General features: G+C 38.4%; 1 protein-coding gene across 1 annotated transcript; it reads right to left on the minus strand.

Moving 5' to 3' along the window:
• Positions 1-12,479: 12,479 nt before the first annotated feature.
• Positions 12,480-13,010, minus strand: LOC102864777 (60S ribosomal protein L18a-like). The gene is made up of 2 exons (XM_006895004.1): positions 12,591-13,010; positions 12,480-12,524 (listed from the first exon to the last, which is right to left on the minus strand). Exons 1-2 carry the CDS (start codon positions 13,008-13,010, stop codon positions 12,480-12,482), a joined length of 465 nt encoding a protein of 154 aa, XP_006895066.1.
• Positions 13,011-13,816: the final 806 nt, after the last annotated feature.

Below are 13,816 nucleotides of genomic sequence, written 5' to 3' on the forward strand. Positions count from 1 at the left end.
AAACAAGCGGTATTCCAGAAACAGTCCCTCTACACACAACAAAGTGGCATACACATGCCATAACCTTAAGAGCAAAATATAAATCCACCAAACTTACAAAATAAAAAACAAACAAAAAATATTCCAACGGTATACTGTGGGAAGTAAAAGCAAATTGACAGCCTGTAACAGTTAGCCCAGTAGAAGACTGGAGTTGATGTGCTTAATCACGGCAGAGTTTCTGCTCATCTGAGTGATGACAAAGGACTCAAGCTGTGATCCAGGCCATGGGTAGAACCTGCTCTGGTCTAGAAGGGTATGTCAGGAGAGCACTCTGCCTGGGGCAGATTTTCTGCTGACCTCAGAGTATTCTAGACTAGTCTGCCTGGCTAGACATGGTGTCTTTGTAATTCCAGGAGATGGGTGCAGGCAAGACATCAAGTCAGAGTTGGTTAGTCTAAAGAGAAACTCACTGTAGATTTGACATGTCCAACTGTGACCATATATGGGTGTGGAGTTTGTTGGATGAGTGATCTGTAAGAGGGAAGGGCCATAGTCAGAGGAATTATCTCCACTAATTCAGGGACCGATTGCAGGTCAGAAGAGGTACAGTCAGCAGTCACAAGGAGGAACAGTCTGAAAGCCCTTGGCTCCAGATACAAGATGACAGCATGGGCTTGGTGTGAGACAGAGCTGGTGAGTCACAGGAGGCCAAGAAGGGAGCTAAAATCTTTTTAGCTGTATCGATGGAGCTACTGCTCAGTAGCATCAGGATGGATGGCGAAGAGATTGAGATTGTTCACAGCTTCAGTTTGCTCGGCTCCACGGTCAACACTCTTGGCACCAGTAGCCAGGAAATAAAAAAATGTATTGTGATGGGAAAGTCTGCGGTTAGGGACCTCTCTAAAGTACTCAAGAGCAACGGTGTCTTTCTGGAGACTAAGGTGCGCCTGATACAGGCCATGGTTTTTGCAATCACTTGTTATACATCAGAGAGTTAGACAATGACTAGGGTGGATAGAAGGAGAATTTCCGCCTGTGAGCTGTGGTGCTAGAGAAGAGTATTGAATGTACCATGGACTGCCAAGAAAACAAACAGATTCATCATAGAGAGGGCTAAACCAGGCTGCTCCTTGGAGGCAAGGATTCTGGGGCTTCGTCCGACATACTTTGGACATGTTGTAAGGAGAGATAGGTCTTTAGAGAGGGACATCATGCTGGGTAGAGTAGAGGGAAGCGCAGGAGGGGAAGACCCTCTATGAGGTGGATTGATTCAGCGACTGGGGTAATCAGGAAGGGTGTGTCAGAGGCAATGAGATTGGCACAGAGTAGAGCACGGTTTAGGGCTGTTGTACATAGGGTCGCTATGAGTCGCAAACGTCTCGACGGCACATAACAAGAACAACAACAGCAACTGCTGCCATCACTATCCTCGATTATCACACTGTGGGGATAGATGTTCAAGATGGTTGCCCAGAGCTGTTACTGAGCCTGAGTTCTTGTTGCTCTCTTTATTCAATATTTTAATTCATTTTCTTCCTTCTGTAAATGTTTGAAATGTTTCTTTGACTTATCTTTTGATACTGTGTGATGAAGAATTCTCATCTGTATCTTCTGTTTCCTGGAGTCTTTGGTGCAGATGTTTGAACAGTGGTCTGTCTAGTTGGCGATCTTGAATCAATGTTTAGGTAGTCCATGTTGTTGTTGTTGTTAGAGACCATCAAATCTACAGGATTCGAAGTGTACTCATGAGCAATGGATATGAATATTGTCCTATGCTGTGACATCTTCAAAATCTCTGATATAATGATGATCTCTCATAGTTACATTAATCTACCTCATTGAGAATATTCCTCTCTTTTTTTTTTTTTTTAATTTGCGTGTCAACCTTGCGCAGGGGCCATGCTAATCTTCTCTGTATCGTTCCAATTTTAGTATATGTGCTGCCGAAGCGAGCACATATTCCTCCCTTTGTATGACTTTCCACCTCTCCAAGTATGGTGTATTTCTCCAAGGATCATCCTTTCATAATGACATGTTCTACATATTTGAGGTGAAGCTTTATTATCCTTGTCTCCAAAGAACACCTTGGCTGTGACTGTCTCCAATTTATATTTGTTTCTTTGCTTAACAGTCATTGGAATATTTAGTACTCTTGCTCAGCAACTTCTCCCATTCTTAGTAAGTGTTCAATTTTCCAGAAGTGTAACAAGCAATCAAAATGATTATAGATGGAATCAGATACGTTAATACCTTAGACAAGTACTTGACATTAAGATTCACCCAATAACATATGACTTTTTATTTCTCTACTGCTAGAACCAAAGAAGTTGATTGTAGATGCAAAGCTGACATAATTAGCAATTTTAATCTTCTCTCCATCTATCCTATTACCTCTTAATATGAAGGTGAGGGTATTTGTCTTAATAATGCTGAGATGCAATATATATTGAAGGTTGTGTTCTTTGGTCTTATTAAACAAGTGTTCCAAATAACTTCGCGTTCAGCAAGCAAGGTTGTGGTATCTGTGAATGTAGGTTGTTGATGAGTTGTTGTGGTGTTTTTTTGTTGTTTCTTTTTAGATCCTGAAACTCTGTTGTTCTTCATAAATCCCGTCTCTGAACTGATTTGCTAAGCTTACAAGTTGAATAGGTATGGAGAAAGGATACAGCCTTGCCTTAAACCTTTCTTGATGTTAAACCATGCAGTCAGTGTTCCTTTGTTATGTTCAGACAGCAGTTTCTTTGAGCACAATTAAGTATTCTGGGTTCACATTCATCTCAAGTTAGCCACAATTTATTATGGTCCATAGGACAATATTTCCATGTCAATAAACACAAATGAATATTCTCCTAATACTCTGTTTTCAATCAAGAGTCATCTAAGAACATCAGTGAAATCTCTGGTGTCAGTCTCTTCTAAAAAATGTTGAATTTCTGTAAGTTTTCCATCAATGTTCTGTTCTAACTATTTTTAGATGATACTCAGTAAGATTTTACGTGCATGTGGTACTAATGATTTCTTTTTAATTTCCACATTTTGGAGTACCCATTTGAAAATGGAAGAGATATGGATCTCCTCCAGTCAGTTTGGAAGGTAAACTTCCTAATTTCTTGGCATAAACTGGTGAGTATATGGAGTGTTGCATCTGATAGTTGAAACATGTCATTTGGTATCCTATCAATTCCTGGGGCTTTTTTCCCACCCAGTGCTTTTGGTCAAGAATTTCAGCTTGAACTTCTTTCTTCTTCATCATACACTACATCCTGAAATAGTTCTGACAGTCAGTTGTTTTGGAAACAGTAACTCTGCTTATTTCCTTTTTCTTCTTTTGAATAAGTTGAAAATCACTCAAGATTTGCCCCTGAAACATCCTTCATTCAATATTCCAACTTGAGACTTGAAGTTGTTTTCCAGTTATTTCAGCTTGAAAAATGTCAAATTGTTTTCTTTTTATTTTATAACTCCAGTTTTGTCTTTTTGTGTCACCCTTTGAAATATTCTGTTCAACTCTTTTATTTTACCATTTCCCCCTTTTAGTTTAACTTCTCTATGTTTTAGCACACTTTTTATTCTCTTCTGTCATATACTATAATCTTTTATTTCTCTCCTGTCTTTGCAATAGTCTTTTGTTTTCTTCCTGGACAATATTCTTTGTTTTCTTACAGCTCATCATTCAAGAAAGATCCTGCTAAAAATTATCTAAAACTGACTAGAACAGCACACTGACAGAGAACTGCCAGATGTGCAGGCTGGGTTTAGAAGAAGCCGTGACATAAAGGATATTCTAGCCAATGTGAGATGGATCTTAGCTGAAAACAGAGTACCAGAAGAATATTTATCTGTGTTGCATTGACTATGTAAAAATAATTGACTGTGTAGATCATAACAAACTATGGCTAATGCTGAGAAAACTGGGACTCTCAAACCAATTGATTGTGCTTATGTGAAATCTATACTTGGACTAGGAAGCAGTCCTCAGAATAGAATAAGGAAACACTGCATGGTTCAAAATCAGGAAAAGTGTATGCCAGGGCTACATTCTATCTCTACTTTTTCAATCTCTATGTGGAACAGATCATCTGGAAGGCTGGGCTATATGAGGAGGAATATGGCATCAGGATTGGAGACTCATGAAAAATCTATGCTATGCAGGTAACATAACCTTGCTCCCCAAAACTGAGAAAGACCTGAGACATTTGCTGCAAAATGTCAAGGACTGTAGTCTTCACTATGGATTGTAGCTCAACATCAAGAAAGCAAAGATTCTCATCACTGGGCCAATTGGCAGTATCAAGATAGATTGTGAAGAACTATAGATTGTTAACAACTTCAGTTTGCTTGGCTCTACAATCAATACTCTTTGTACCAGCAGCCAAGAAATCAAAAGATGAATTGCATTAGGAAAACCTGCTATAGCCTGAATACTGAAAGGAATAATGTCAGTCTGAGACTAAGGTAAACCTAATCAAAGCCTTGGTCTTTGCAATTACTTGCTATGCATCAGAAAGCTGGACAATGACTAAGAATGGTAGAAGAAATGATGTTTTTCAACTGTGATGCTGGAGAAGAATGTTGATTATGCCATGAACTTCTAGAATAACAAACAGATTTTTCCTGGAGAGGGTGAAACCAGGCTGCTCCTTGAAGGCCAGAACTCTGAAGCTTCATTTGACATGCTTGGGCATGTTGCAAGGAATGACGAGTCCTTAGAGAGGGACACTATGCTTAGAAAAGTGGAGAGACAGTGCAAGAGAGGAAGACTCTGGATGAGATGGATTGATTTACTGAGAGGGGTAATGGCGTTAGGTGTTTCAAAGATGATGAGGTTGACTCAGAATAGAACAGAGTTCAGAGCTGAGTACACAGGGTCACTATGACTTACAAGAGTGTCGACGTCACTTAACAACAACTACCTCAACCATCTTCTTGAAATAATTTTAAGTTTTGGAGGGATAGATTGAAAGTCATATATTGGTTCTTTTGGATTTGTTTTTATTTTCTTCAGTTCCAATAAGAGCTTTCATATAAGAAGTTTCTGGTTTGTGCCACAAGCAGCACCTGACCTGGATTTGACTGCTGACATTGTACTTCTCTAACATTTCCCCACAGACACTGTCAATCTGATTCCTTTGGAATCTGCAAGGTCCATATGTACAAACACAGTTTGTGTTTTCAAAGGAAGTATTTGCAAATAATAAATCATTGATTATACAGAAGTCAATCACCTCATTACCAGAGTCCTTTGCAGTATATTTGCAAAACATCATTTGATTTTTTTATACTGCTATTTCAATGGACATTGATTGCAGATTCACATAACAAGAAATGCTTATAAACATCAATCTTTTTTCCTTTTCCTATGCTGTTTACTAGTCTAGATATGAAAGTTTATTTTCTTGTGTCATATTGTAATCCATATGAAAGGTTATTATCTTTAAACTTCATCATGAAAAGTATTAAATATTTTGTTAAATACTTTTCAACAGTAGTCTTCCATTTCACAATAAAATAAATTTAGATGAATTTTTGAATATTCTGATATTGTTAAAGCATTATAAAAATACATTGTACGTTTGCAGCTTTTATTGTTTTTACCCAATGCCATAGTTTTATAGATAACATTTTGTACAAACCTTACTGCAATTTTGAGAGCAGAGGAAGGGATGAACTTCATACTTCCTACTAAATGGATTTAATATACACAAATATCAAGAGTATAGATTCAGAGTAATATGAAATTAAAACAAATACAGGTCTCTCTTAGAAAAAAAAACAAACAACAAATAGCAGCCTAAAAACTATTTTTCATGAAAAAATTTTATACTAAAAGTCTTTGAAATAGAACATGATGTAAAGTGTAGAATGATATTAAGAATAAATCCATCCATGAAATTTAGAAAATATGTATTTCAAATCGATCAGCAATTAAATATCCTCTTGGCCCATGCCTTCATTTCAGTACCATCAGAAAGAATGAAACATAAAAAATTGAAATATGACATAGTGTAATAATGAGTCCACATAAATATTTTACTAACATAAACAATTAAGAAATGTTGGCATAAGTTTATGATTTATTATACTGTCTAAAATAATTTTGGGTGCAAGGGTCCCTCTGAAATGCTGCAAATTCAAAAGGTCCAGAGAGAGATTCGGCTAGCAGCACGCTCCCTACGTGAGGTGATGTTGGGTCAATTGTGTGGATTACGACAAATTATGAAGAGCTTCAAGGAAAATGAAAATTCCAGGACACCTAATGTGCTCATGTGAAACTTATACCTAAACCAAGAGATTAGTGTCTGGTCAGAGCAAGGGAACACTACATGGTTTCAAATCAAGAAAGGAAAGGTGTGCATCGGGCCTGTAACTCTTTTCCATACCTATTCAACTAATATGCTGAACATTCATTCAAGAAAGTGGACTTTATGAAGAAGAATGCCAAATAACGATTGATAGAAGACTCATCAACAAGCTGGATTATGTAGATGACACAATCTTGCTTGTTGAAAGCAAGACGAACTTGAAACTTTTGTGGCAGAAGGTCAATGGCTACATCCTCTTATATACATCAAGAAAATAAAAATCCTCACAACTGGATCAATAGACAATATTATGATAAATGGAGAAAATGTTGAAGTTGTTAACAATTTCGTTTTACTTGGCTCCACAATCAATACCTATGATACAAGCAGTCAGTAAGAGGCACATCATCACAAGAGGACTGGAGGAGATAGACAATTGCACAACAACTAATAAATATTAAAAATAAAGTTAAGGGGGGGAGGGAGAGAAATGGATTAAAATGTGCAACAATGGATGAATGAAAATCTAACTTCTCTGTAAACGTTCATTAAAATCACAATTAAAATTTTATTTTAAAGGGGAGCTTTGGTGGCCTAGTGGCAAGGAGCTGCAACTACAATCCCAGAGGTACACGGTTCAAATCCACCAGATGCTCTGCCGGGAAAAGGAGGGACAATCTCCTCCTGTACCAGTCAGATCAGATTTGATGGTACACTCACACAAAAATTAAAAAAAAAAATTATTTTAAAAAATTGAATGACAAGTCTTACTGGGAAAATCTGATGTCAGTGATCTCTTTATAGTAGTAAAGAGCAATGATGTGACTATGAATCTGAAATATGGACTATGAGTAAGGATGACAGAAAACAAATCAATATACCTTTGAGATGTGAATTTGAAGAATAGAGACTATGCCAGGAACTGCCAGAAGAACAAACAAGCGTGTCTTGGAGAAGGTGAAACTACGGAAACTTCTTGGAGACAAGGGTGGTAAAATTTTATCTCATATATCTTGGGCATATTGTTAGGAGATATCAGTCAGTGGAGAAGGAATCATGCCTGGGAAGGTGGAGGGTCAGAAGAGGACCATCAAGGAGATGGACTGATCCAATGACGGCATCAGTGGATTCAAGAATGTTGGCGATAGTAAGGATGACAAAAAGTATAGGGCAGAGTTCATTTCATCATTTTTAGTGTTGCTACAAACAGCTGTCAGCTCCACGGAACATAACACAAAGAGAATAACTTGACTTACATGATATTTTATCAAAGATAACTGCTTTTACTTAGATGTTGATATGAAAATATGTTTTAGTGCTTGAAGTATGATACCCAGAGGAATTATAGGAAAATTTAGAGATTTCTTTATAATTTCCAGAAGACTCTTCATCTATAGCTGCTGATGCAGTTAGTACTCCTGATTTTTTAGCAATAAGAATATATGCACTAGCTACAAGCTTCCCCAAGGCCATCAAGATATGTTGTTGTTGTTGTTATGTGCCGTCGAGTCGTTTGTGACTCATAGCGACCCTATGCACAACAGCCCTAAACCCTGCTCTATCCTGTGCCAACTGCACCGCATCTGACACACCCATCCCGGTTACCCCAGTCACCAACCAAATCAATCCATCTCATAGAGGGTCTTCCCCTCCTGCGCTGTCCCTCCACCCTCCCAAGCATGATATCCCTCTCTAGGGACCCGTCCCTCATGGCAACATGTCCAAAGTATGTCAGACGAAGCCCCAGAATCCTTGCCTCCAAGGAGTAGCTTGGTTTAATCCTCTCCAAGATGAATCTGTTTGTTTTCCTGACAGTCCATGGTACATTCAGTACTCTTCTCCAGCACCACAGCTCAAAAGCATCAACTCTCTTTCTGTCCTCCCTAGTCATTGTCCAACTCTCTGATGCATAACAAGCGATTGCAAATACCATGGCCTGTATCAGGTGCACCTTAGTCTCCAGAGAGACACTGTTGCTCCTGAGTACTTTAGAGAGGTCCCTAACAGCAGACTTTCCCATCGCGATACGCTTTTTGATTTCCTGACTGCTGGTGCCAAGAGTGTTGACTGTGGAGCTGAGCAAACTGAAGCTGTGAACACTCTCAATCTCAATCTCATCAAGATATAGACTACTATATTCTCTATCTCTGACAGAACCATGCTATAATAACTTAAATTTCTACCCTGCTGTATTTCTTATGTTTTACAATCTAATTATTATAGTGTCTGCCTTGCAAGACTGTTATAAAATCATCTCTATGAAATACATTCAGCAAGTATCTTATAAGAAATCATATAAAATATTTTTCAGTAGATTTGTGCAAGAGAAATTAACTGACATATATTTTGTTTGAAAATGTATATAGAAGAAAACCATGTACTAAACTTTCCATCTTTTAAACTTAATACATATAAATTCTGGAGAATTGTGAAATGAAAAGACTGGACAAAATCAGTTACCTTAAGTATGAGTTTGAAGTGTTTAACTACTATGCTTGAATTTTCACATAGCCTGCAAGGTCAAAAAGTAATAACTTTTCATTTTCCTGAATTATTATGTGCCACATGGACCCCCACTCCAAAACTAATTACAACTTAAAGGCATTAATTTTTCATCTAGAAAAGTGTGTTGAATATATCATGGAATGCCGAGAGAACAAACTGGTCTGTCCTGGAGAGGGTGAAACCAAGTTGCTTCTTGGAAGCAAGGATTTCGAAGCTCCAGCTGACACATTTTGGGCATGTTGCCAGGAGGGACCATTGTTTTGAGAAGGACATCATACTTGGAACAATGGAGGGACAGCTAACCTAGGAAGACCCTGGAGGAGATGGATAAAAAGATTAACTGGAGAAATGGGAGTAGATGTGGTGGAAACAGTGAGATTGGCACAGAATTGGTCAAATTTCAGAGCTATTGTGTATAGGTTTGCTATGAGTCACAGGTAATTAAACAGTACATAAGAACACCAACAAAAATGTATTCAGGGAGTGCTCAAAGCCTAGTGGTAATAATCTGTACTACTTTCCTAAAGACTTAAGATTCAAATCCACCAGCCTGCTCTGTGTGGAGAAGGATGGGCAATATCCTCCCATGAAATGTTCTGCCTCTGAAAACCCACCAGAGTGTCAGCTTTGGTTCAGTTCCAAATCAATAGTATACAGTAACAACACGAAGTCACCAGACTTCCCTGAATACATGTTGTGGTGGTGTTGTTGGTGTCATGTGCTTTCAAGTCTCCTGTGACTCATAGTGCCCCAATGTATGACAGCTCTGAAGCCTGCCCTGTCCTAAGCCAAATCACTGATTCTAACACACCTACTCCCATTGCTCTAGTTATTGTATCAATCCATCTCATGTGGAATCTTCCTGGCCTGCACTGTCCCTTCACCCTTCTGAGCATGATGCCCTTCTCCAAGGACCAATGTCTCCTGGCCACATGCCCAGTGTAAGTGAGGAAGAGCTTCAAAATCCTAGCCTCCAAGGAAAGACTTGGTTTCACCCACTGCAAGACAGATCTATTTCTTTTCTTGGCAGTCCATGATATGCTCAAGACTCTTGTCCAGCACCACAACTCGAAGGCATCCATTCATCTTTTGTCATCCTTAGTCATTGTCCAGCTCTCTGAAGCATAACAAGTAACTGAGAAAATCATGGCCTGGATTAGGTACACCTTTGTATCTAGACTGACATCATTTGCTCTTCAGTACTCTCTAGAGCTCATTACAGTGGATTTTCCCAATGCAATTAGTTTTTTTTAACTTCCTAACTGCTTGTCTTAAGAGTGTTGATTGTGGATACCAGCAAGCTGTAATTGCTAATAACCTCAATTTCTACTTTATATATTATGGTGCTTCCAGTTGGCCCAGTGGTGAGAATCTTTGTCTTCCTGATACTGAGCTTCAACCCATCTTGAAGACTACAGTCCTTGACATTTAGCAGCAGGTCTTCGTCAGTTTCAGCAAGCAAGGTTGTGTCATCTGTATATTGTAGGTTGTTAATTAGTCTTGATGCTACATTCCTCCTTATAAAGCCCCGCTTCCCAAATGATCTGTTCTGCCTATAGACTGAAAAGGCTTCGGGACAGGATACATCCCTGACACACTCCTTTCAAGATTTTGAACAATGCAATAATTCCTTGCTCTGTTCTGGGGACTGCTTCTTGGTCCAAGTATAGATTTCATATAATCACAAAATCAAGTGTTCTGAGATTCTAATTTTCCTCAAGATTAACCACAATTTGTTGTGATCCATACAGTCAAATGCCATTGCATAGTCAATGAAACACAGATAGACATTCTTCTGCTAATCTCTGCTTTCAGTCAAGGTTCATCTGACATTGGAAATAATGTTTCTTGTGCCATGACCTCTTCTAAACCCAGCCTATATTTCCGGTAGTTCTCTGTCAAAGTATTGTTCGAGTCATTTGTGTTGAACAAATGTACTGCCAACAACTTCTTTGAAGTTCTAAAGAGCAAGGTTATCACTTTGATGGCTAAGGTGCACCTGACAAAAGACATGATATTTTGACTCACCTCACACACTTGTGAAATTTGAATCATGTGTCAAAAAAATTAAAGAATTAATACCTTTTAATTATATTGCTGAAGAAGAGTATTGAATATAACATGGACTACCACTACCACAAGAACAAAATGTATATCTTTATCTGTATCTGTATTTATATCTATCTTAGAAAAGGTAGAGCCATACTGTTCCATAGAGATAAGGATGATAAGAATTAGTCTAACATATTATAAGGAGCGTATCAGTTATTTTAGAAGGTCCTCATACTATGAAATGTAATTTCCACTGAAGACTATAGTTTTGATCTTCTTCAGTAAATGCTTCAAGTATTCTTCACTTTCTGCAAGCACAGTTATGCCATGTACTTAATAAAATTTGTTGGTGAGTCTTCTACCAGTGTATATGCCATATAGTTCTTCATATAGTCCAGCTTCTCAAACTGTTTATTCAATATAAAAATGGAATAAGTATGATGGCAGGTAATAACTTAGACACACGTCTTAGTAATTTTTAAACCAGGCAATATAGTCTTTTTTTCTATGGCTCCTTCTTGGTTATGCACAGGATCTATGTGACAATAAAAAATTGTTATCGAATTATCACTCTTCAAAAATTTTCCATCATTTATTTATTATTCACATGGTCTAATGTCCTTTCAGGCTTCTCCTCCTAAAAACATGCCCAAAGTATGTGAAATGAAGCTTTGTCACCTTTGTTTGCAAGGAGCACTCTGGCTGTTCTTTCTCCAAATCATGTCAGTTTGTCCTTTTGGCAGTCCATGGACTATTCAGTAATCTTATTGAACACCACAGCTCAAAGATGTCAATTTTCTCCTACTATCCTTCAGCCCTCAGATGTATAACAGAAGATTTAAAAGACCATAGCCTGAATCAGGCCTATCTTTGTCTTCAAACTGTTATCATTGTTCCTCAATAATTTAGAGTAGTCCCTGACTGCAGACTTTCCCAGTGCAATATATCTCGGATCCAAATAAGATGAAATTGTTGACAGTTCCAGTCTTTTCTCCTTTTATCATAATATTTCTCATTAGACCAATGGTATATTTTTCTTTGTTTGTTTTCTTGACATTGTGATATAATCCATATTGAAGTCTGGAGTCTATGATCTTCTGCAGCAAATGCTTCATGTTCTCATTTTCAGCAAGCACGGTTGTGTCATGTGCATAACTGGAGTTGTTGGTGAGTCTTCTTGGATCCTAATACTCCATTCTTCTTCCTAGGATCCAGCTTCTTGAATAATTTACTCAGCCTACAGATTGAATAGTTATGGAACCAGCGTGTAACACGTTTTAAAGTATGTTCCATTATTGTGTTTGCACCACAGATCAAGCTTGAAAAGGTGGATTATTAGAGAAAGAGAGGAAGACCCTCAATCAGATGAATTGGCCCAGCGACAGCACAGGTTAGGGAAAAGTTCATATATGCTCTTCGAAAGGTTGCAGTTATACTTGGCTCTATAGCACCTAACTACAATAACAGCAATGCTTTTCATAGCCACTAAAACACAAATAAACATCTTTCTGTCATTCTTTGCTTTCATTCAAAATTCAGCTGATGTTAGCAATGATATATGCCCCATTCCATGGCATTTTTTTTTCAATCCCCAAGTCATTTTATTGGGCAGACTGGGATGAGGCAGAGGGGCTGTGCCTAGAAGAAGGTGTTGGGTCGCTTGGTGCTGAACCGTGGCTTGTGCTGGCGACATAGGACCCGATGGGGCCGTGGGAACTTGATCTTGGAGTCATGGAACTGCTTGACTGCAGGTCGGAGGCACTTGTTGGCTGCAATCTCCTCCACCTTCATGATCTGGATAGAGTGGGCCCTGGCACGATGCCGAGCGCCCATGTCGCAGTAACACTGGGTGACAGCTCCTGCGGTAGTCAGGTCCCGGTATTCCCGGTACATGCCGTAGGTCCCACTGAGGGAGTCATAGCGCAGCCAGATGCCAAAGTTCTTCACACACAAGAGGGACTTCTCGAACACCTGTTCACAGTATACTATTTCCCCAGAAGGCTTCTTCATCTTCTTCCGCTGTGACACAAAGTACCAGAAGCGGGACTTGGCAACTACATGGTTGGGGGCGAAGATGCTCATGCGGTAAAGTGGTGGAGTGTGACACCTGGGGGTGGGCAGGCAGCGCCCCACCACCTTGTACTCAGAAAGTGTTCCCGAAGCCTTCATAGCCATCTCTTGGCGCTCGCCACGACCCGCAAAAGGAACTCCATGGCATTTGTAATCCAGTTTGAATTCTTGGAAGTTACCTGTGGATTTAATGCTTCAATTGTTTTTGAGTAATCTTCAGTAATATTTATCTTGTATATAATATTAATTAGATTGTTTTAAAATTTCAACTTTCGTGTAATTTTTTTGAATGATTACAAATACAGATCTTTTCCAATATACTAGTCAGGAAGCTATCTTGCTAATTTCTTGGCATTGATTGGTGAGCACATTCAGAGAGAAACATGTTTTTTTTTTTAAATATCCCTTAAATAGACTGGCATTGTCAGTTCTGATTCAGACTATAATATGATCTATTACACTGAAAACAACAAATTGAAGTGGAAAAGTAGTGTATTCATTGACAAAAAAGAAAATTCAGGATCTATCCTGATGTACAATACATAGAACACATTTATTAACAAAGAATATTCATAGATATTCAAATTTGTTTGCCAAACATTAAGAACACATTTTCAAATTCTGAAGACCATTAGCTACCTGGCCACTGTTCCCAATTTCAAGAAGGGTGAATCAATAGAATATGGACATTATTAAATTATATCATTACTATCACATACAAGTAAATAAAATCTTTCTGGTTAAAGGTTATTTTTTAAAAGGCTGGAATTGTCCTTCAATAGGGAACTGCTATAAATTCAAGCAGGACTCAGGAGGGACTATGGCACGAGAAGTATTATTGTTGATTTCAGATGGATATTGACTGAACATAAAGAATATCAGAAAGTTGACTTCCTAAACAACAT

Source organism: Elephantulus edwardii, unplaced genomic scaffold (genome assembly GCF_000299155.1).
Source record: "Elephantulus edwardii isolate Elephantulus edwardi_28Jun2011 unplaced genomic scaffold, EleEdw1.0 scaffold00153, whole genome shotgun sequence".
Classification (NCBI taxonomy): Eukaryota; Metazoa; Chordata; class Mammalia; order Macroscelidea; family Macroscelididae; genus Elephantulus; species Elephantulus edwardii.

Bases quoted from the DNA above. Each gene is read 5' to 3' on its own strand.
- LOC102864777 (XM_006895004.1), bottom strand. From the start codon at position 13,010: ATGAAGGCTTCGGGAACACTTTCTGAGTACAAGGTGGTGGGGCGCTGC. The intron at 12,525-12,590 runs GCAGTCAAGCAG...CTATGTCGCCAG, and splicing joins CCAACAAGTGCCTCCGACCT to CACAAGCCACGGTTCAGCAC.